Source organism: Cryptotermes secundus, unplaced genomic scaffold (genome assembly GCF_002891405.2).
Source record: "Cryptotermes secundus unplaced genomic scaffold, Csec_1.0 scaffold594, whole genome shotgun sequence".
NCBI lineage: Eukaryota > Metazoa > Arthropoda > Insecta > Blattodea > Kalotermitidae > Cryptotermes > Cryptotermes secundus.
Window position 1 is genome coordinate 428,746 of NW_019737090.1, and position 21,295 is coordinate 450,040.

Here is a 21,295-nt window from a genome sequence, read left to right on the forward strand (position 1 = left end):
CCTACCGAATGTCTAAGATCCAGCAAACAGAAGTGAAACGGAGAGTTTCATGGAGGTAGGCCAATGCCCAAATTGGGGCCTTAGCGCCAAAGAAAAAAAAACAGTATTTTGTGAAGCGTGTGAGTTGAGAAGCACTTCATTATGAAGTCTTGCGGCCCCCTCAGCTCTCTTGCACGATTTTAAGACCGACGATGTTGGGTTGGGCGATTGGCTTTCACCTCACCTCACTTGTTCATTTTCCCTTCGTTGATACACGATCACTGATCTCGTAGTCGTCTGCTGGAGCACGCTTCTTACTGTTTCTTCTGCAGATGATTCCACATGCGTGACGTTCAGGGCAATTATGCACCAGATATGACAGCACTGAGTTCCTTTTGTCACGTTCGTGATAAGCAGTCTCATCAAACTCACATGTGCTTCTGGACGGATTTTGTTATCTGCTGTTGTGCCCCTGATTGCATCATCAGAGGAAGAGGAGGACCGGTTGATTCTTAGGTTAATTGGGACGCGGTTGCGGTTACGTAAGTTAAACGGCGTGGAATACGATGGAATGGTTGATGAACAGTGATCAGCGCGGAAATAGCCATTGCCTGTTTCCAAGTCTTACTACGGAATTTGACAGAACTGAGGAAAACCTCGAAAATCCTGTCGCTGTATCTGGTACTGTGGGTGACGTTCTAATCGAGTTCCTTACCGCTTCTGTGGTCGAGTGGTCAGAGTTCCTGGCTACAGATCCAGAGGTCCCGGATTTGATTCCGGGCGCCACCAGATTTTCTGAGAAGTAGTGGGTCTGCTCTTCGGTCCAAATATTCTCTTCAGCACCCTGTTCTCAAACACCCTCAGTCCGTGTTCCGCTCTTAATGTCAGAGACAAAATTTTACGTCCATTCAAAACCACAGGCAAAATTATAGTGCTTTTGTATTCTAATTTTTACGTTTGTAGACAGCAGACGAGAAGACAAGACCTTCCGGTGTCATATATCTTGTTTCTGTACTGCTCTAGTCAGATGTTCAACCTAAGATATGACAGTGACGTTGTTGAAATAAAGATTTCAGTCTGTTAGCCCAATAATTCTCGTTGCAGGAAGTTAAATATGTAAGAGAATAAATTTCTGAGGTTAGAAGGGGATGTTAGGAGATTTTGGAGGTTTAGAATGGGAAGTGAGATGCAGAAATTGAAGAACCATTAGTATATTCGATCTGCCCTACATAATATGGCAGTATTCTCGATACTGACAGCATCGTTAAACAACCAACTTAAAAAATAACAAGCTAAATGGGCGTGTGCTACTATCCTGGGCAAACCTGTATAGTTCACAGTGAATTTTGAGCAGGCATTGCGTGTAAACACGGCACTAACCAATTACCCGTGATGTTTAGACATGTCTATATTTATCACAGACCCTTTCAGTTATTAACCAAAAGACAGTCTTGTCGGAAATGGGTTACGTTGACTGATAGCTTCAGAACCAGGTGCAACGAACGCGGAAGAAGAAAGACAAACTGTACATAAAAAAAACTTCATTACTTATTTTTACTGCCATCCACAAGTTTTATCACCTCTGAAATTGGTTGAGATGTTCACCCGCTGTTTTCGTGATTAGTGAATGACTAAATGGGTGCTCTTTTTTTAGTAACGCGAGGTCATTGACTCTTGGGAGCTTCAAGCATATTGATTAAAGGGTCTCGGTACGGTGACGGTGGGGGCCATACGTGTTGTCTTGTTTCCATTCGAAGTGGGAAACATCAGCTTAGCTAAACTGGGGTAAACACGTGGAGCGAATTAGCATGTTGATTATCAACAAACGGATACATTTTTTTTTTGCTGTAACTAACATAATAGAACTGTGCCATACTAGAGAAGCCTTCAGTTGTGCAGGTACTTAAGAAATTCCCAGCATTTTATGGAACCAGAAGGTTCATTACCGTGTTCACAAAATCCCTCCACTAGTACCAATCCCGAGCCAGATCAATCCAGTCCATACCACCATCATGCTATCTCTCTAACATCCATTTTAATATTATCCACCCACCTACGTCTTGGTATTATCTCTGTAAGAAGTACCACGTCATGAAGGCGCCTGGAGTAATAATGCTGACATTTTTATATAGTTTTCTCCATCTTCGTCGATGAAAAATTCGCTCATGAATAGCAGACTAAGTAATTTGAGCACCTAGTACCTTTATAGTATTTATCCTGTTGTGTGCCATAGGAAAAATAGTCTACACAACAGTATTTCTGAAAGAGACAAAATAGACACTATTGTTTCAACATTCCTACACACATAGTATGAATTCATATTGATCAGTGACGCAGTTCAAGTAGCCAGTATCCTTGTACGCCTGAAATTGACTCAAGAAAAGGTTCGAAACATGCAGTGTTACCACCAACAGCTAATAAAAACAAATGCTGACACAGTAGTGCCTGTTTCGTCTCAGAATTACATGGTATTGTTGTGTAGACTGTCCCACTTTATATCTAACATATTTCTGGCCTTCTATGGAACCCGAAAGGTGATTACCATGTTGCCATGAACCTGCTACTGCTATCTATCCTGAGCCAGATTAATTCAATCCACATTCGGCCATCTTTCTATCTAAGCCAAGGAGCTCTAAGCGATCAGTTCTCTTCAGATTCCCTTATCAGAAATCTGTATGCATTTCTGATATCTCCCATACATGCTAGGATCCGTAATAGCTCAGTCGGTGTAGCGACGAGCTACGGGCAGGACGGCCAGGGATCGATTCCCGGCAAGGGTAAGAGATATTTCCCTTCTCCACAGCGTCCAGACCAGCTCTGGAGGTCACCCAGTCTCATATCCGATGGATTGGGGCTCTTTCCTCCGGGGGGCAAAGCGGTCGAGACGCGAAGCTGACCACTCACTTTCATTTAGTGCCCAAGTGAAGAACTGTGGAACTGTGCCTCCACTCCCCCATGCTTATTCATGTCATGGTGACACCTTTACCTATATCCACATATGCTACGTGCCCATTCCACCTCGTTCACCTTGCTAATAATATTTTCAGAGGTTCACAAGTTATGAAACTGCTTATTATATAATATTCTTTAGCGTGAATTTATTTCTCATTAGGTCCAAGCACAGTACATTCTCCTGAGAGTCTGTTCCAAACATATTTAACATAATCCTGTATTTTAGGCGTAATGTTAGAATTAAGTTTCACGTTCATACAATTACGGGGGCACGCAGTAGCGTACTTGGTTGAGGCACTATGCTACAAGCCGAAAGGTCGCGGATTCGATTCCCGATGAGATCATTTGATTTTTCAATTAACCTAATCCTTCAGCCACATTGTGACCCTGGGGTCGACACAGCCTCTAACATAAATGAGTAACAGGAATCTTCCTGGGTGTAAAGGCCGGAGTGTAAGGCTGACCACCTCACCGCAATCTGTGAGCCGATTGTCTGGATAATGTGGGAGCCTCGACGGCCTGTCGCAGGGACGGCTTTACTTCTACCTTCCCCATACAGTTGCACTCATGCGGAACTTGTTGTCACAAGAAAGGATGTCGTGAACAAAGGCGCAACAGCTGAGAGGATGTACCTAAGTGCGTGACTGACACGAATATTATTATAATAGTTGAAAAGTATGCTGAGCCTTTATGACACATTGCAACGGCCAAGAAATAACGGTCTCCAAGAGCGGCCATTAAAACTGACCGCCGCCGCCTGATTGTTATACTTCCGGCTCATGGTCTTCAGCTGTTCATTGTTGCGATGGTGTGCTCTGTTGGCGCAAGACTGACTACGTACGCAGTGGCAACTTCCGAAGCACGTGCCTCTCTGCTACATTGTTGGAACAAACGAAATATTTTATGGCCACTTAATCTTTATTTTTATATTAAGAAAATAATATCTGAGAACATGTTAAAATATACAGGAGTATAATTTCATCTGCATGTTTTTCAAATCTGTTTTCGAGAATATTGACCGAGTGTTTTAGTTGGAAAATCTAGGTGGGTCTAAGCTTGGCTGGAAGATTGTATTTAAAGTGATCGTAAAGAACTGGGTTATAAAGGCACGGGTTGGATTTGTCTGNCCTGCACTGACTCTCACTAATTGTCCTGCTTATATCTCGACACGGACCGCACAGAAAACACCGTTCCTCTGTTGCTTGTTATGAATCTGTTGCCTAGCAGTGGGCGTTGTTTACAGAGTCATTACTTAGCAACGGGTTTACATGCTACAATACATAAAATACCAAAACCCGTTTTAAATGTATAATAAAGACTTTTGTTCCAAAACATTTATGAAGGGATTCTCTTGAGAAAATAGAGGAGTTGTTCAGGATCAAGATTTCGTTCGGTATCATCTGTGGTTAGGTATTCAGGAAAAGTAATTTGGATCACTGTTTAGTAATGTTTATTTATAAATAAAAGTGGACATCTGCCATCTTTGAGTAACAGTTATAATGTACAAAACTCAGTAAATAAACGCCGATTCGATATTGCAGGTGCCTGTAAAGAGCGTTCCAAGCTGTTTCTTGAGAAAAGACACAAAGAATTTAGAAGTTCTTATAATTGCTTAGACTGCACTTTCTCTTATAAGAAAATTAAATTAATTATTTATGTACATAAATTGCTCTGTGCAGCCTTGTGGAAAACCTCACACACACACACACACACACACACACACACACACACACACATACAAGCCGTTTCACACACAGCAAAACATTTTGTACTTTACAGTACTATTTTAAATGCATTTTACTGGAGGCTTCGACAGAACTATTTACGTAGAAATTAATCTTTGAAGTTTAATTTTGAGGGATTTGAGGTTTTAGATCCATCCAGTTAACAATTCCTAGACCTTACTACCATGTCACTGGGCAGGAACTGAGGTCAGACGGAGGAAATCGGTGTGAACGAAATGTCGGAAAGTATTCTGGTCGACCTATGCCAATTGCTGATAACTTTAATCAGTTGGCTGGCCGATTTAACGAAACTTCGAAAGAATATCATACAACTGGACTGTGTCGCGTTCGCATTAATATATTTATTCAGTGACACAAAAATGGCGGTTGCAAACAATTTTGAAATGTGGGCACCATATAATACAGTATCTCATGTTATGCAGATTTGGAACGAAAATATGAATTTTATTGTAGATATCTGTATGTAAAATTGAATAATCTTGTGGCATTGGAGCGAGATATAGGCACAAACAGTTGAGTAGCCCCTACAAGGAGAGTTAGAACCCCAGAAGACCTGAGGTTCCCATGGTCCGTTGCCTGCAGGATCGGACATATACTCGTACTTGTCATCAGGACCACATCCGGACGGGCTCTGAGGTCTATCAAAACATTTACTCGGTGGTTACTGTGGACGGAGCGTGAAATCTGCCATTCTCCTCTGCATAGCCTGGAGCTTTCTCTTCCTAATGTGGTGCTTAGGCGTAGGGGCAACCTTATATTGTGGTCAGTATTATTATGCCATACATTAGGCGATGTTTCCTGCGTTGCGCTGACCACGTGACACCCTCTATCCGCTAAAGTTGGCAATAATTTCGCCGACAAGCGGCGGTCGCTCGGTCGGTATAGTTCGCTTGCGGACTCAAGCTACGGAATTTGTTTTATGTCTGAATTTATTTCAGCTCCTTCGTTAAATCTCGTTTTCCAGTATTGTAAGTTGACGTATAACCTCGGTAAATGATACAGCGCTGCTAAATAACCAAATAAAAGTAGACTCTGTACATGATTATTCCGAATCATGTCATGACTAGACACAACTACTTTGTACAACATTCTCATACATGTCAGTAACTCGGCAGCTACTGAGAGTTGTTTTCTACCCAGAACAGCCGTGAATGACGTATTGGGGGTCAACCGGACTTGACAGGAAAATCGTTCGAGAGTCCACACACTTTCAAGAAGAAATCACCTAACAAAAGAAGGTACATGAGAAAATTATTGTTGTAACTTTATGATCCGTGAGGCCCTGTTAACCACTTCCATGACAGATCTTAGGATCAAATAAAGTTTCTCCTGTTAGTATACACGGATTTCGTAGGTGATTTTTTATATATTCTGCTGTAATTTTAATTGTCCAGTTAACTGTTAACTTTTTAGAAATGGCAGAAGACGCTTATTTCGCTGATATTTTCAAATATCGAACACATCCAGACAAGAAGCTGTACTTCTAAACACGATATATCTGTCACACAAATGGAAAGAGCTAAGTACCAACAGGTCTGTTATATCATATTGAGCCACGAACGTATATTCGGAATAATAACAAACACTACACGATATGTGAGAACTACAGTCCGGTCGGGATTTGATAATTTCTCATCTATCAGCGTCATCCGCTTCGAAACAGCATTGGCTGACAGTCACGTGTTTCCCAGCTGCTTCATGAGTTGTATGTTTTACTTGTATGTTCTACCACGATATCCATAGCTGTACTCTGACCGTTTGAGCTTTCGACAGCATATAGTGCCGTCTGAGACTCAATTAAGAGTGTGACAACAGTGCTATATTCTTCCGCTCGCGCTAGACTTGTCAAGACACACAAAGAATGGATAAGGGCTAATGAAATCACAATGGGTTTGCAGTTGATTACAGATGAAGATATTGGAATGTAGTGTTATTATGCGGACTTCTGATAGCTTATTGTTTTCATAGTATCAAACGTCGTAATCACCACAAAATAAATGGGTACTTTATGGAATTCCCCGTTCCGATATTCGTGAACAAACCAGTTATTTCATTCGTCTGAAATATAAACTTCATCCATGTTCGCTTTTTGGATTATTCCGTTGTACTACTGTAATTTTTATTTATTAATTTTGTGGAATTATGGAATCACATTACATCGCATTCATTTTCCGGAGATACAGACATTAAAGTTAGGGTTGCGAGGATAATTTGGTAACTGAATAATAGTGGGCATATATCATCAAATGATACAAATACAGAGTGATTCTAAATTATTGTCGGGGTTTCGGTGGCCTATAATTTTCAAACCGAAATCAACAAAATAAAACCTCTTACAGAATTTGAAAATGTAACTCAAAAAGTTTTATCACTTACAGAATCAATACTGTTGAATGCTAAACAACTTCAACATGCGTGCCTTTCGTGGCACACAAGGTTTCAAAATTATAGGCCACGAAAACTCCGACAATAATTTAGAATCACTCTGTATTTTAGTTTTTTTTTTTAGTATTAAATATAACACATTCCAAAACAATTTTAGTAAACTCAAGAATTTGAGCCAGTAAATTAATTAATTAATTAATGACAATTTTAAATATTTTGTATGGTTGCTGTCTTCTGAGTACAGTACCCAAGTCTCTTTTGCTACATCTTCTTCTACTTCACTGAAAAATTTTAATATCACGAAAATGTAAAATATGGACTGGCAAATTCATGAAATCGCACGTCTTTTTTTCTTGTACATACGAAGAATACAGATACACGGAGTGAAGACAGTACAAGAAGTCACAAAATTCTTCTTAGGCGTTTATTAAACCATGTTTCTTTAAGATCTGTCTCACAGCTGTACTTTCTGAACACTAATTCGTACACCATTGCACACAAAAGTTCTTGATTCAAATTTCAGTATGAACTTTTCCCATTCTGTATCTTTATGACACAGCTCTTGGTGCGATAGGTCATAGTAGCCTTTACGTGCATTAAGACACATCTGCAGTGTCCATGAAACTCAGTCCAATAGAATGTCAAGAACATCACATAGTTAAATGTGAGGACCTCATAGCGGTGACTATGTACGATGCAATAGTCGGAGATGTGACGCCATAAAGTCTGGTAAAAGTTCACGTTTCGGAGAAATGTACTGCCTCCATCTTCAGTTCCAGGTTAGCAAGCAACGAGCATGAAACCAGTAATCTGAGTGATATTGCTCGTTAAGCATATTTTCGATCCTGAATATGGAGACAAGTCCTTCGGAACCATTGGTAAAAAAATTTACTGGACTACACGGCGTCACATTCTAGATGACAATATTCACCACGTTCATTCTCTATAATAAACTCGAACATGTACTTGAAGTATGTGGACAGTAACACTGCCACTGCTAAAATACAACACATATTCCAGCATACGAACACTTTTATAGAGATCAAGAACATTTTAGAATGATTTGGACGTACGTAAGAACATAGTCGCTATGGTTAACTTCGGTATCACACGCAGATTTTCTTTTAGTCACATAATTTGTTCAGTCTTTATAATGCATGCCTTTAATGGAGGGCATGATCACCATTTACATGAAATGTTGCTATGGTGACGTCACTTTAACACCAGGTAGTCGACGTGTAATTACATACAACACGGCAGCTCTTTGCTTCATGGACGCTGGAATTTCTCAGACGTCACAGCCACCCTGGCGAGGCTGATGACGGTACGATGCCTCTCGCGAGTGTGCACAGAATACACACACAGTTGACGGCTGCAGTAGAAATTCGTCATCCAGAAGTGGGTTTTAGTGCTACAAGTTTGAGGGCGTGTAAACAGTGACACATTTAGCTGGATCTACTGAAGACACCTTCTTGAGGTTTATCGCGTTACGTTTCAGCTAAGGGCAGGTTCTGGGGCTTCCTAACCAATCACCTCGCTGCTGCGTACGGCGGCGGGGGAGTACCAGGAACACCATGTCTATCAACAGTGACTGGCTGAAGTCTGCTGATGGTTTGCCTACTGCATGAACTACACGCTGAGCTAACATTTGACGTGGATTCGGAATTACCCGCTAGACCGATTTCCGAACTGATTTCTACACGTACTGCATTACGGCTAGCTGAGCTAGTTGCTGATGTAGATGGCGTGGAGGGCTGTGATTGGTCACGATGTGAGTTGCCACCCGTGGGATTTGCCAGGAGCAGAGATGGGCTGAGTTTAATAGCGTCTTCATAGCAGGGTGGTGCGTCCGCCACTGTATCGTAGTCTGGGGGTTTTTGCTGGATGACACTTGGTTCCAACGAACATGGCACCTCGATAACGTGTATCTGGTGGTCCAGCTCGGATACCTGCAACAGACAGACATTAATTGACCCTTTAAAGACTGACTGCTAAACTGCTGCTGGTCCTCGCCAGCACAGTGATTCTTGGTTCCGAGTGCCACCACACTCGACCATATTTTCCTGTCTGACGACTCTGGGAACCTTCAGAACACTTGTCGCTGAGGACTGAGTATTGAGTATAGAGGGGGTGGGTTTCCCCATGCACTTAGACCAGTTATTGGTCCATTGTGCGTCCCCCTTTTTAATTTCTACTGTCTCCATACCCTACCGGTACTGGTGCTCGCTCTTAGCCCCTTTCTGCCAGCGAGGTTCCAACCTTCTACTGACAGTGGTATCTAATAGTTAGTCCCTTTCTGTCAGAGAGGTCCCCCCTCCTCTGGCAGTGGTACCTAATACTTCCCCATCTACCGGAGGCATTGGAAACTACTTTGGGCGGGAAACGTTTTGCCAAATTTAGCTCAGAGGTCTCCTAGAGACATGAGGTTCTTTTACGTGCCGTAAATCTAGGACACGGGACCCACGGCTTAAAGTCCCTCCCCGAAGACTTGTTCCCTGAATTTTTCCGCCCTTAAAAATTCCACGACTTCCGCCGGGTTTGAACCCGCGTACCTTGAGTCATGAGGTGGGAACGTTACCCCTAGACTACGGAGGCCGCTTGTCACTGAGGATAGAGACAGAGACATAGAGAGACTACATTTGAGGGGGAGGGGGGAGAACTGTATCTCTGATTTTGAAGGTTCCCAGGCAGTGACAGTTTGTCCTTCTGGTAGATGTAACGTATATTATCGGAATTATGTTATGTAATGTTGTTTTACTCTTCGCTGTAGGCAGATGCTGGGATAGTACCTTAAATTAGTCAATGACCGTTTCCTTCCATCTCCTTTCAAGTTCATAATTCATGTATCATCCTACCATTCGACGTTGTGTAGTCTTCAGGTAAGTAAAGTTTCTTTGTAAATACTGTAAATACATAAATAAATTCAAATCTTTGGATAGTAGTGAGCATTTGGTGGATAAAGTGACATTGTGGACTGTTTCTTTCGAAGCAGCTTATTTTGCTTTTCTCCAGACAGACAATATGCCCGCCAATAATTCGGACGAATGAGTCTGCTCGTCTGACCCTACCAACCATGTTATCACACGTCACGGTCGTGAGTTGGCCCAGCAGGAGTGAATTCAGAATTCTGATTCTTATGTAAAGTTAGAAGCATATTGGACCAATAAGGACCAAAATTAGGCAGCGCCTTAATTTAACGGATTATACGCTGGCTTCTTACCACGCAGCCTCAGATTCGAATCCCGGGATATCTCCTTATGAGGTTCGTTGTGGATAAAATGAAACTGTAGCAGGGTTTTCTCTGAGTTTTCTGTGATTTTCCTCTTCTAATCAACATTCCGTCATTGCTCCAATACTCGTGTTATTATCGACGCTTGAGGTATGTGATAGCCTTGAGCAGGCAGCACATTATCACAACCACGGTCTTTAAGCTGGTGGGGGGGGGCGTTATATCTGTCTTGGCACTTGGCTGGTTACGACGTGCGAGATTAAGGACTAAAATTTGGTTCATCAAAAATATATAGAGGAAATCAAATTTCATAAAACTCAACTGAGTAAAAAAAAAAAAATCGTTGTCGAGAGATTAGGACTTCTGGCTCGCATTTAGGAAATTGTGAGTTTAAGTCTCGGTCTGGAGACAGAGTATCCTGATTGAGGTTCCATTTGAGTTTCCTCATTCGCCACGAATAAATCCATTTACGTATTTTCCATTAATTATTCAGTAAGGTAAGGTAAAGCTATCCCTGTAACGGGCCGTGGAGGTCCATACGGTTGTGAGATGTTGAGGTTCTCACATTTTCTAGACAATCGGCTTACAGAAGACGGTGAGGTTGTCAGCCTTATGCGCCGGCCGCCCTCTACTCCCATGAAGATTCCTGGTACTCATTTACCTAATTCTTCCAGCCTCACTATGGCATTGAGGTAGGCCGCGCCATAGCTCAAGCGGTTAGTCGCTGGCTTCCCACCGCGGCGGCCTGGGTTCGATCCCGGGTCTGGTCAAGTGGGATTTGTGGTGGACAAAGCGGCTCTGGGGCAGGTTCTCTCCGGGTACTTCGGTTTCCCCTGACAATCTTCATTCCACCAATTGTTCCACAATCACCCTCACCTTTCATCTGGGGCTGGTACAATACGCCAGAAGTGGCCGCAGTACAAGGGACTCAGTCCCACCCCACCAGCAATAAAAAAATGGCACTGAGTTCGATTCAGTCTCTAACAGAAATGAGTACCAGGAATCTTCCTGGTGGGTAAAGCGCGGGCGGCGCGTAAGACTGACAACCTCACCGCCATCTGTGAGCCGATTGTCTAGAGAAAATGTGAGAGCGGAAAGTTTGACGCTAGGCTTTATTGCGGGTGAGGATTGAATCTGATATAGTCGAACTAGGAGCTCACCTGCCTGCTGGGTTTCTCCTTATTTATGAACTCCGTGACGAAACCTTTGCATGTTATGTCAGACGTAAAGTTAAGTTCGTCTGTACTTTGATATTTCGGCAGAAATAGAGTTTATTCCTATATGACCCTTATCCTATATAGCTCAAGGTTTCTGAAGGAATACTATCTTCTCGTATCAAAAGCAGGTTCGCCTGATATACTGACGTTTTCGGAGGAATGTATTTCTTCAATTTTTAGAACCAACCCTGTACATTGAAGAAAACAGTTTTGTGAAGCATCGAGTAGGAACCAACGGCTTACAGACGCAAGTGGAAGAATTAAGAGCCAATGTAAACTTGGAAAAGGAACATCCCATCTGGGTGGTGCGTGATAATACAGATCAATTCGCTGTTATTTATGCACGGAGTCAACAGCTACAAGGCCAGTTACAGAACCAGCACATGTGTGGTAACTAGTAGCACAGATATATATAATTTTAATACTATGATCTACCTTGCCTTAGAAACATAGGACAACTAGAATAGGAAGGTGTACAGTAAACAAGGCTGTCTGGGAAAACCCAATAAATGTGATTGTAAACAAGAAGTTCTTGGAAGAAGTAATCGCCTACTTCCTTTTGATACGACACGGATCGCGCAGAAAACGACGCCTCCAACAATACTTTGTTACTATGGTAACGTCTTTACGAGTTGTTACCAAGCAACCACAGGGCACATACAGACACACGCATCCAACAATTATTCTATTGCTGCGTGTATTCGTGCAGCGGAAACGTGTTTACCGATCCGTTGCCTAGCAGCGGTAGGAGGGATTTGTGAAGTATGCCGTTGAGATGGGCTCGGGTGTCATGATATGCATACTAAGTTTCATGATAATTGGTTCAGGCATTCAAAAGTTGGGGGGGGGGTTACTCGTACACAGACACACAGCACTGAGATCGCATAAGCCTACTTTTATTTTTTTAAAAGCAAGGAAAGTAGTCTGTAATAAATCAGTGGACGGAGGGAACAGTTGGGCGTAGTATGCACGCAAGCCGTGAGTGGGCGCCACTCGGCGACACGCGACTAGTGCCGTAAGTGACGGGTTTTTGGCACTGCCGTGCGTCACGAAACGATGAACTTTCAAAGGGCAAGTGTAAAGTGGGCATGTTCGACCCCTGGTCGCTGGCGGACGGAATAGATCCCAGATATGCAGACTGAAGCTAAATCTCAAGAGGTCAAGTTTTCCTTGAACCTGCGCATTACGTCATGGAGACGAACAGGTTGCATTGAGGTAAAATTCCGCGCACAATTCTTTTCGGTTCCCGGCTGGAGGCAGGTTAGAATACCTCCACCCCAGTTCTACGAGTTGTAGGAGGCGATGAAAATGGAACCCGGTGCCTGGGGTTATAACTGGACTACACTGTCACTGGGGGACATAAATACAAGGACCTGGTCCTCCAGGTTGGGATGGGGTTTGGACGCTCGGCTGACCATATTGCTCTGTAAAAAAAATATTGTTGTGAAGTCCAAAGACGTGAAAACCGGATGCAGTTTCACAGAATCTCCTAAGGAAGGCTGTGACTCAGAAAGGGCTGTTTTGCCAATGGTGGTGGTGATGATGATGATGATGATGATGATGATGATGTATCTGTGTGTCCCCTCCTATCAACTCCATTTCAACGGCATTCTTTTAAATATCTCGCATCAGTCTGTGTATCCCCGTAGCGTTGCTAGGCAACTGCTCAGTAGAAACGTTACCGCGCCAACGAATACACACGCAACAGTACAATAACTGTTGGACGCCACATTTTTTTATGCAGTTCGTGTCGTATCAAAGGAAAATAGGCGATTAGTTCTTCCCAGAACTTCTGATTTTTAATATTCTTCTCCAGCCCATGAATTAAAATTTAATTTTGTACCAGGAAGTCATTTAAAAGGGAATCGATCTGATGTGCCCCTAACACGAATGTGAGAATGTTACCAGTGCGAATATTTAAAGTTAGGCCTGATGCAACGATAGTTTGGTGAAAATTGATTTCGTTATGTCACTGAATAATTAATGATCCCTCCTTACTACCAGCAGAGCAGGCGTAGGTTTTATTGAACCGGCATGTCGAAATGAGGACAGCAGACTGTATGATTTCTATGCAGGTTCAAGCAAGCATAAGCCCTTTCCAACGACGCACAGAAATTCCGAGTTATGGAGAACAGGCAATTTGCTTCATTGTGACATAATTATATCGCTGGGTGCTTAAATATTTGTAAATAGTGTCGCATATCGGGCGTATATCGCGACAAATAAATTCTCGACGTATNGTTTTTACCCGAAATTGTTAATATTATCTCTTAGAATTTTTTTTATTGCTAGTATGGTGGGACTAGCCGGTCACGGTAGCCGAGCGGTGTAAGGCATGCACTGTCTTCGCTCGCTCGGAAGCCGAGATCGTGGGTTCGAATCCCACTCAGGACATGGATGTTTGTGTGCGTTTTTCTGTGTTTGTCTACAGCTAGAGGCCTTGCGACGAGCTGATCACTCGCCCAAGGAGTCCTACCGAATGTGTAAGATCTAGAAAAACCGAAGTGAACGGAGTTCATGGAGGTAGGCCTAGGCCCACTGGGGCTGTAGTGCCAAGGGGAAAAAAAGGGGTGGGACTAAGTTCCTTGTACTGCGGCCACTTCTGGCCTATTGTACCAGCCCCAGATGATAGGTGAGGGTGATTGTGGAGCAATTGGTGGAATGAAGATTGGCAAGGGAAACCGAAGTACTCGAAGAAGACTCTCCCCAGCGCCACTTTGCCCACCACAAATCCCATTTGACCAGACCCGGGATCGAACCAGGGCAGCCGCGGTGGGAAGCCAGCGACTAACCTCTTGAGTTATGGCGCGGCCTTATGTCTTAGAATACTGTTATAGTAAAAGGTAAGGTAAAGCTATTCCTGTAACAGGCCGTGGAGGCCCATAGGGTTGTGAGACGTCGAGGCTCCCACATTTTCTCTAGACAGTCGGCTCACAGATGGCGGTGAGGTTGTCAGCGTTACGGGCCGGCCGCCCTTTATCCCCCAGGAAGATTCCTGGTACTTATCTCTGTTAGAGGCTGAGTCAACCCAGGGCCATAATGCACCTGGAAGGACTAGGTAAATGAAAAATCAAATGACCTCATCGGGAATCGAACCCGCGACTTTCGGCTTGTAGCACAGTACCCCGATTATTTACATATTTACGAGTACACGTATATAACATGTAATGGTAGAATTATTGGTGTGAATAATGAATTGTAAAGGGTTGTAGCCTAATTTAGTTAACATTCCCGGATTTTCCTCTAGGTGCTGAAGAAACGCACGAAGGAGCCATCTTCACTGCACTAGGTGTTACAACAGAAATTCGAATCAGGGATCTCAGTCAGAAGGTTTACCTACCACTGCGACTTGAGCCAGCGAGCTTATTTGAAAATAATTTAAATTTGTACTGCTAGAATTACTTATCCTGGAGCTGAGCCCTTCTGGAGGAGCCACCAATTCTGCAGCTACTCAAGAATTTCCTGCATTTTATGGAACCCGAAGGTTCATTACCGTGTTCACAAGAGCCCTCCAATGCTCCCTATCCTGAGCCAGATCAATCCAATCCACACCATCCCATCCTATCTCCCTAATGTCCATTTTAATATTGTTCATCCACCTACGCCTTGGTCTTCCCAATGGTCTCTTTCCTTCTGGCGCTCCCACCAATATCCTATATGCATTCCTCGTCTCCCCATTCGTGTTACATGACCTGCCCACCTCATCCTCCTTGAAACAGGAGTGGAGACGCGATATGACGTACAGAACGAAGCGAGTCGAACTTGTCAGACACGAACACAGCCGCAACTTATAAACAGACCGCTTGAGATCACGGCCTTGTTGATGTAATAAAATACTTGTTTACCCGATATGTGGGCCGGTTCCACTTCGCCTCATCTAAAGATCAGCGTAATTTATTAACTCGAGGAATGCTGAAACCAAAAGCGACCCAGACCAGCTCTGGGCCCAAACGGGATATTTATCCCTCTCCTCTAGTAACTTGGGAACCAATTAATTTTCATGGAATTTGGTATGAATATCATGCCACTGGAGGTCACTCATCCGATGACAGTGGCGGCTCGGTCTAAGGCATGAACTGTCTCCGCCCACTTCAACACTGGGCTCGTGGGTTCGAATCCCACTCGAGGCATGGGTGTGTTTGTGTAGGTAGCGGCCTTGCGACGGGCTGGTCCCCCGCCTAAGGAGTCCTATCGACTGTGTACAGGAATACGAAACTGAAAAAGCCGCCAGGGTCCAAGAAAGGACTGTATAGGCCACCCCGCGTTTGCACTTTCTAATTTCCTGTTATCAGTAGCACTAACATGGCATCTGCGCGAAATTTCTCGTGGGCTGTTTAACGACGGTTATTCAGTATCGAGAATACTTTGCGTTGGATAGTATGATGGTAGATAAATGAATTTGAAAAGAGCTGGAAGTGGTTGTGACCTAACCGATGTAATATCCCGGCATTTACCCCGAGGGACGTACATCTAGGTCTTCCTACTGGTCTCTTTCCTTCTGGCTTTCCCACCAGAATCCTGTATGTATTCCTATTCTCCCAATGCATGCTACATGCCATTTCCATCACATCGTTCTTGACTTAATCATTCTGATTATGTCTGGCGAAGAGTACAGGTTATGAAGCTCCTCATTACACAATTTTCTCGAACCCCATACAATTTCACCCCCCTTAAGTTGTCGTTAAATAAAACAAAAACATTTGTAGAATCCATCAGTTTAGTAAACTTAACAGCAGTAAAAGGCGCCATGTTTTCACATTGGATTTCCTTGAAATAATGTTGATAATATATGCAGGAAAACAATGCTGATGACTGTACCAAATAACGTTAATTGAAGGAACAAAGTGAAATGTATCCATAAGATATTTAACAGAGCGATGGAACGCACCGTCCCTCTTCTCAATTCAGCATTTATTTGCCGCACAACTAGATTCTGAAATGTAATTAATGGAAGTAACGTCTGTCCGGAAGCAGAGCGAACTGAACATTCCAGGGAATCCATGTTGATATGAAAGCGATCTGCGGTGCCCATGCCGACTGACAAACTTCTAGAGCAAGGCTCTTCTCTGTACTTAGTCTCTAATCAGCTGCTAGACATCAGAACACTTTTCAAAGGATCAAGACTATTATTTTTTTCCTTGGCACTACAGCCCCAGTGGGCCTAGGCCTACCTCCTTCAACTTCTCCGTTCACTTCGGTTTTTCTAGATTTTACACATTCGGCAGGACTCCTTGGGCGGGTGATCAGCTCGTCGCAAGGCCTCTACTTACACACAAACACAGAAAAACGCACACACACAAACTAAACATCCATGCCCTGAGTGGGATTCGAATCCACGATCCCGGTTTTCAAGCGAGCGAGGACAATACATGCCTTAGACCGCTGGGCTACCGTGACCGGCTAAGATTATTATTAGACCATAAAAATATGATGCAGTCCATGTATAGCTATCCTTCCGCCCACACATCCAGTCTGTCTATCTACAGCCCTTTGTTGCGCCATGGCCGCTTTTTCAGTTTCGTATTCCTGTACACAGTCGATAGGACTCCTTAGGCGGGGGACCAGCCCGTCGCATAGCCATTACCTACACACAAGACAGCACAGACACAGAACATAACGCACACTAATATCCGTGCCTAAAGTTTACGGGCACATTTCAGTCTATCTCCCCTCTTCTGGGCGTCTGTAGTGTACGTGGAAACGTTGCAACAGCTTCAGGGAGGTTACGACGCGACGAAACCCCGAAAGCCAAGTTACACTTTAATTAAAAATCAGTGCTCGTTAACGAATGTCTTATAGGGCGATATGTGGACCATGCTTTCACTTCGTTACGAAACGCACTGTAAACTGAAACAAGTTCTATACCTCACTCTTGCTTATACTTGTATAGACAGCGCGACCTTGGTAACAGAAAGAAAACACATTATAACTTCCTAGTAACCGAATGTTTGCGACTGATATGTCAATTATTGGTGATGAATTATGAGGCAGAAACACGGGCGTTCCGTGCAAACTTCATAAACACAAATGAATGCCGGTGGGAGTAACCGATTCTTACGCTAACTGCTTTCCGGGAAGGGGCATTATGCTACAAGCTGTAAGGTCGCGGGTTCAAGTCCCGATGAGGTCATTGGATTTATTTTTGAATAGACCTAATTATTCCAGCCGCACTATGGCCCTGGGGTCGACTCAGCCTCTAACAGAAATGAGTACCATGAATATTCTTGAAATATTCTTGGGGGTAAAGAGCGGCAGGCGCGAAAGGCTGACAACCTTGCCGCCATCTATGAGCCAGTTGTCTAGAAAATGTGGGAACGTCAACATCTCACAACCCTATCGGTCTCCACGGCCTGTTACAGGGATACCTTTACTTATTTCTTTTGACTACTTTCCGGGATGTGACAACGTGTAGTCTGGTAGTCCGTGTTTCAAGAGAGACTGCTGTCAGTATAGAGTTCCAATACAGAAACTTTCAGACGATATCATCACATGCTAACAAAATACGTGTATGTTAGTGAAAGCCTGTGTTTGTTGCCATATTTCGCGCATGTATCTCCACTGGTTCATTATTTATCAGTAGCAAATCGGAAGATGACTGTTTTGGATACATAACATTTTATTTTTATATCCTCTGCATGTTTCGACCTATTTCGTCATTCTAATACGGTGCAATGCGTGAAACGCAAATTAGTTAATTGGTTTTCTCTTCTTACTACCTTATTTAAAATGTCCTGGTACTCATTTCTGTTAGAGGCTGGGTCGACCCCAAGGCCATAACGCGGGTGGAAGGATTAGGTCAATTGAAAAAATCCCATGACCTCATCGGGACTTGAACCCCCGACCTTCCGGCTTGTAGAATAGTGCCTCAACCAACTACTAATTAAATAATTTCCTGGGGAGTAAAGCGCGGCCGGTGCGTAAGGCTAACACCCTTACCGCCATCTTTGAGCTGATTCTCTAGAAAATGTGGGAACATCATCTCACAACCCTATGGGCCTTCACGGCCTGTTACAGGAATACCTTTACTTTTTTTTTTTTACTTTTATTGAAAATGTCATCTAGTTACTTTTGCAATAAATTTTCACTGCTAATTCATGTGTTATATACTCTCAAAAGGGAGGCGAGATTTGTAGTAGTGCAATAATTACTGTGCAATGTAACGCCACCAACATTTATGCAGAAATTATTCGATATAATTCGATATAGAATTCAGTATCGATATCACAGGCGTGTGAATCGATAGAGAATACTTTTGTCTGTTTATGTTTTAGCTTGCTCAGGTATTAAATTAAGTCAAGTTAATGGCTCAGTCAGTATAGCGACGGGCTTTAACTCGAGAGCAGTGGGATTGAGAATCGTTTCCCGACAGAGGCAGACATATTTATCTTTTCCACAGGGTCCACAACGGCTCTGGGGTCCACCCACTTCCTATCCAATGGAAACGTGGGGCTCGTCTCCCCATGCCCCAGCCTCTTTCCCCGGGAGTGATTCTCAAGGGAAATTTTACTTTGTGAATAAATCCAGTTTTACCAATATCCTTTGAATTCTTTGACATATATTTTGATGGGAATTGATACTTGTATATCAAAATACATAAGACCTAACGAAAGTAATGAAGTACAATGGTACAGAAGAGAAACTGTAATATCTACATGCTCTTAGGTTTCCTGTTACCAGTATGATAGCTCAGTCGGTATAGCGACGGGCTACGGGCAGAACGGCCAGGATTCGATTCCCGGCAGGGGCAAGAGATTTTTCTTTATTCCACAGCATCCAGATAGACTCTGGGGCCCACCCAGACTCATCTAATGGGTGCCAGTGGCTCTTTCCCCGGGGATAAAGCCGCCGGGCGTGACGCTGACTACTCAACTCCGTCTAGTTCCAAGGGTGGAGCTGTACCTCCACTCCGCCATACGTCTTCATATAGTGGTTCTTAATTAATTAAGCATAAGGACAGTTTTACTTTTACCTTTATATTTGTGTTATGTGGATATTACTATGTGTAACTACCGAAGTGGGATTCGAACACGTGATACCAGTGGGTCTGTGTGGACTATGATGGAATGGAAAACTACCCGGTGTATAAATGCAGGAAAAGCGGGAATGCCTAAAGGCACTCACTCCTGAAGGTCGTGCACAAGGAGACAGGTAGCAACGTCAAATGCGTTAATGTATTCTGCTTATCAGGAAACGTCTCCGGAATTGCTGGGGTTTCCCAATTTTGTTCATCGTCCGGTATTCTAGAAACTAGAAAACACAACGTTTCGGAAACTGGATCTCTTTCCGTCCTCAAGATAAGGGAGGAGGGGGAGACACTTCTCTGTTGTGTCCCTTAGAAAGAACTAACCTCAATCCAGTGTCGCCCCTCACCCGAGGATGGAAACAGATCCAGTTTCCGAAACGTATTTTCTAGTTACTAAAATGCCCATTTCCACGGCAGCCCATGGAATGAAAGAAACAATGAGACCACGCTAACAAATCTCCCACTAACCAGATGCCACGGTTAATAATAAACTTATCAGAATTCTGGGCTGTCTACCTCCAACACGGCCTCATATATTGTTAGCATTTATGAGATTCATACTGCTACTTTTTCACGTATTTAGTTGAAAACGTTTTTATTTCAAAATGAAGAGCTTATGAAATAAATGACACAGCGAACCTTGCAAGCCGTCCGAAATTTGTTGCGCCTTTCCCTTGAAGCGAGCTGGAACTGAATTTCTAATAATTTCTAATACTCCTGGCCTTACATTCGCTGCTGGACTGAGCACCAGAAAGAAAATAAAGGCAAAAGAGAGAAAATAAGACAAAAGGAAAGAAATAAATAGAAGAAGACAGGGAGAAGAAATTGGTTGTATAAGGTTAAAAAAAAAAAGTTAAAGCTATCCCTGTAACAAGCCGTGGATGGCCACAGGGTTGTGAGACGTCGAGGCTCCCACATTTTCTAGACAGCCTAACGTGCTGACCGCCCTTTACCTCCACGTATATTCCTCGTGCTCAATTCTATTAGATGCTGAATCGACCCCAGGGCCATAGTGCGGCTGGAATTATCAGATCAATTGAAAAATCCAGTTACCTCATTGGGAACCGAACCCACATAGTGCCTCAACTCACTATGCTACCGCGTTGCTCCTGGTTGTATATAATAGAATGGAAGAAGAAACAGAGAATAAGACGGACAAAAGGAATAAATAAGAAAAGAAAGAGACAAAGCCGACCGATATAAACAAAGACACACACAGAGAAAAGGAAACGACATGCTAAAGAGAGAAATAGAAATAAATAAAAACAAATGAAAGGAAGGAAGGAAAGAGACAGAAGAAAATGAAGTCGCGACATGCTTGTGTGTTTCTAGTAGCAGGAAGAAGTCGTTTTATTAGCATACGAGTAATATCAGTCATTTCAGTACACAAAGTTAGTTCACGTGCCCTCAGCGTACACCGCTGATTCATTAAGTAAGTAAAGTAAAGTAAAGTAAAGTAAAGGTATCCCTGTAACAGGCCGTGGAGGCCCAGAGGGTTGTGAGATGTTGAGGTTCCCACATTTTCTAGACAATCGGCTCATAGATGGCGGTAAGGTTGTCAGCCCTACGCGCCGGCCGCCCTTTAACCCCAAGAATATTCCTGGTACTTATTTCTGTCAGAGGCTGAGTCGACCCCAGGGCCATAGTGCGGCTGGAAGGATTAGGTCAATTGAAACTAATCCAATGACCTCATCGGCACTTGAACCCGCGCCCTTCCGGCTTGTAGCATAGTGCCTCAACACCGTTGAGTTTTTGTGAGAGAGCA

General features: G+C 43.3%; 1 protein-coding gene across 1 annotated transcript in view; it reads right to left on the reverse strand.

Moving 5' to 3' along the window:
* Nucleotides 1–4,364: 4,364 nt before the first annotated feature.
* The window catches only part of LOC111870138, an 82,441-nt gene continuing 65,510 nt past the window's right edge, over nucleotides 4,365–21,295 (reverse strand). Inside the window, exon 3 of the mRNA XM_023862175.2 lies at nucleotides 4,365–9,010. Within this exon, the coding sequence (XP_023717943.1) occupies nucleotides 8,591–9,010 (420 nt within the window). The 3' untranslated portion in view covers nucleotides 4,365–8,590. The remainder of the gene's footprint in view (nucleotides 9,011–21,295) is intronic.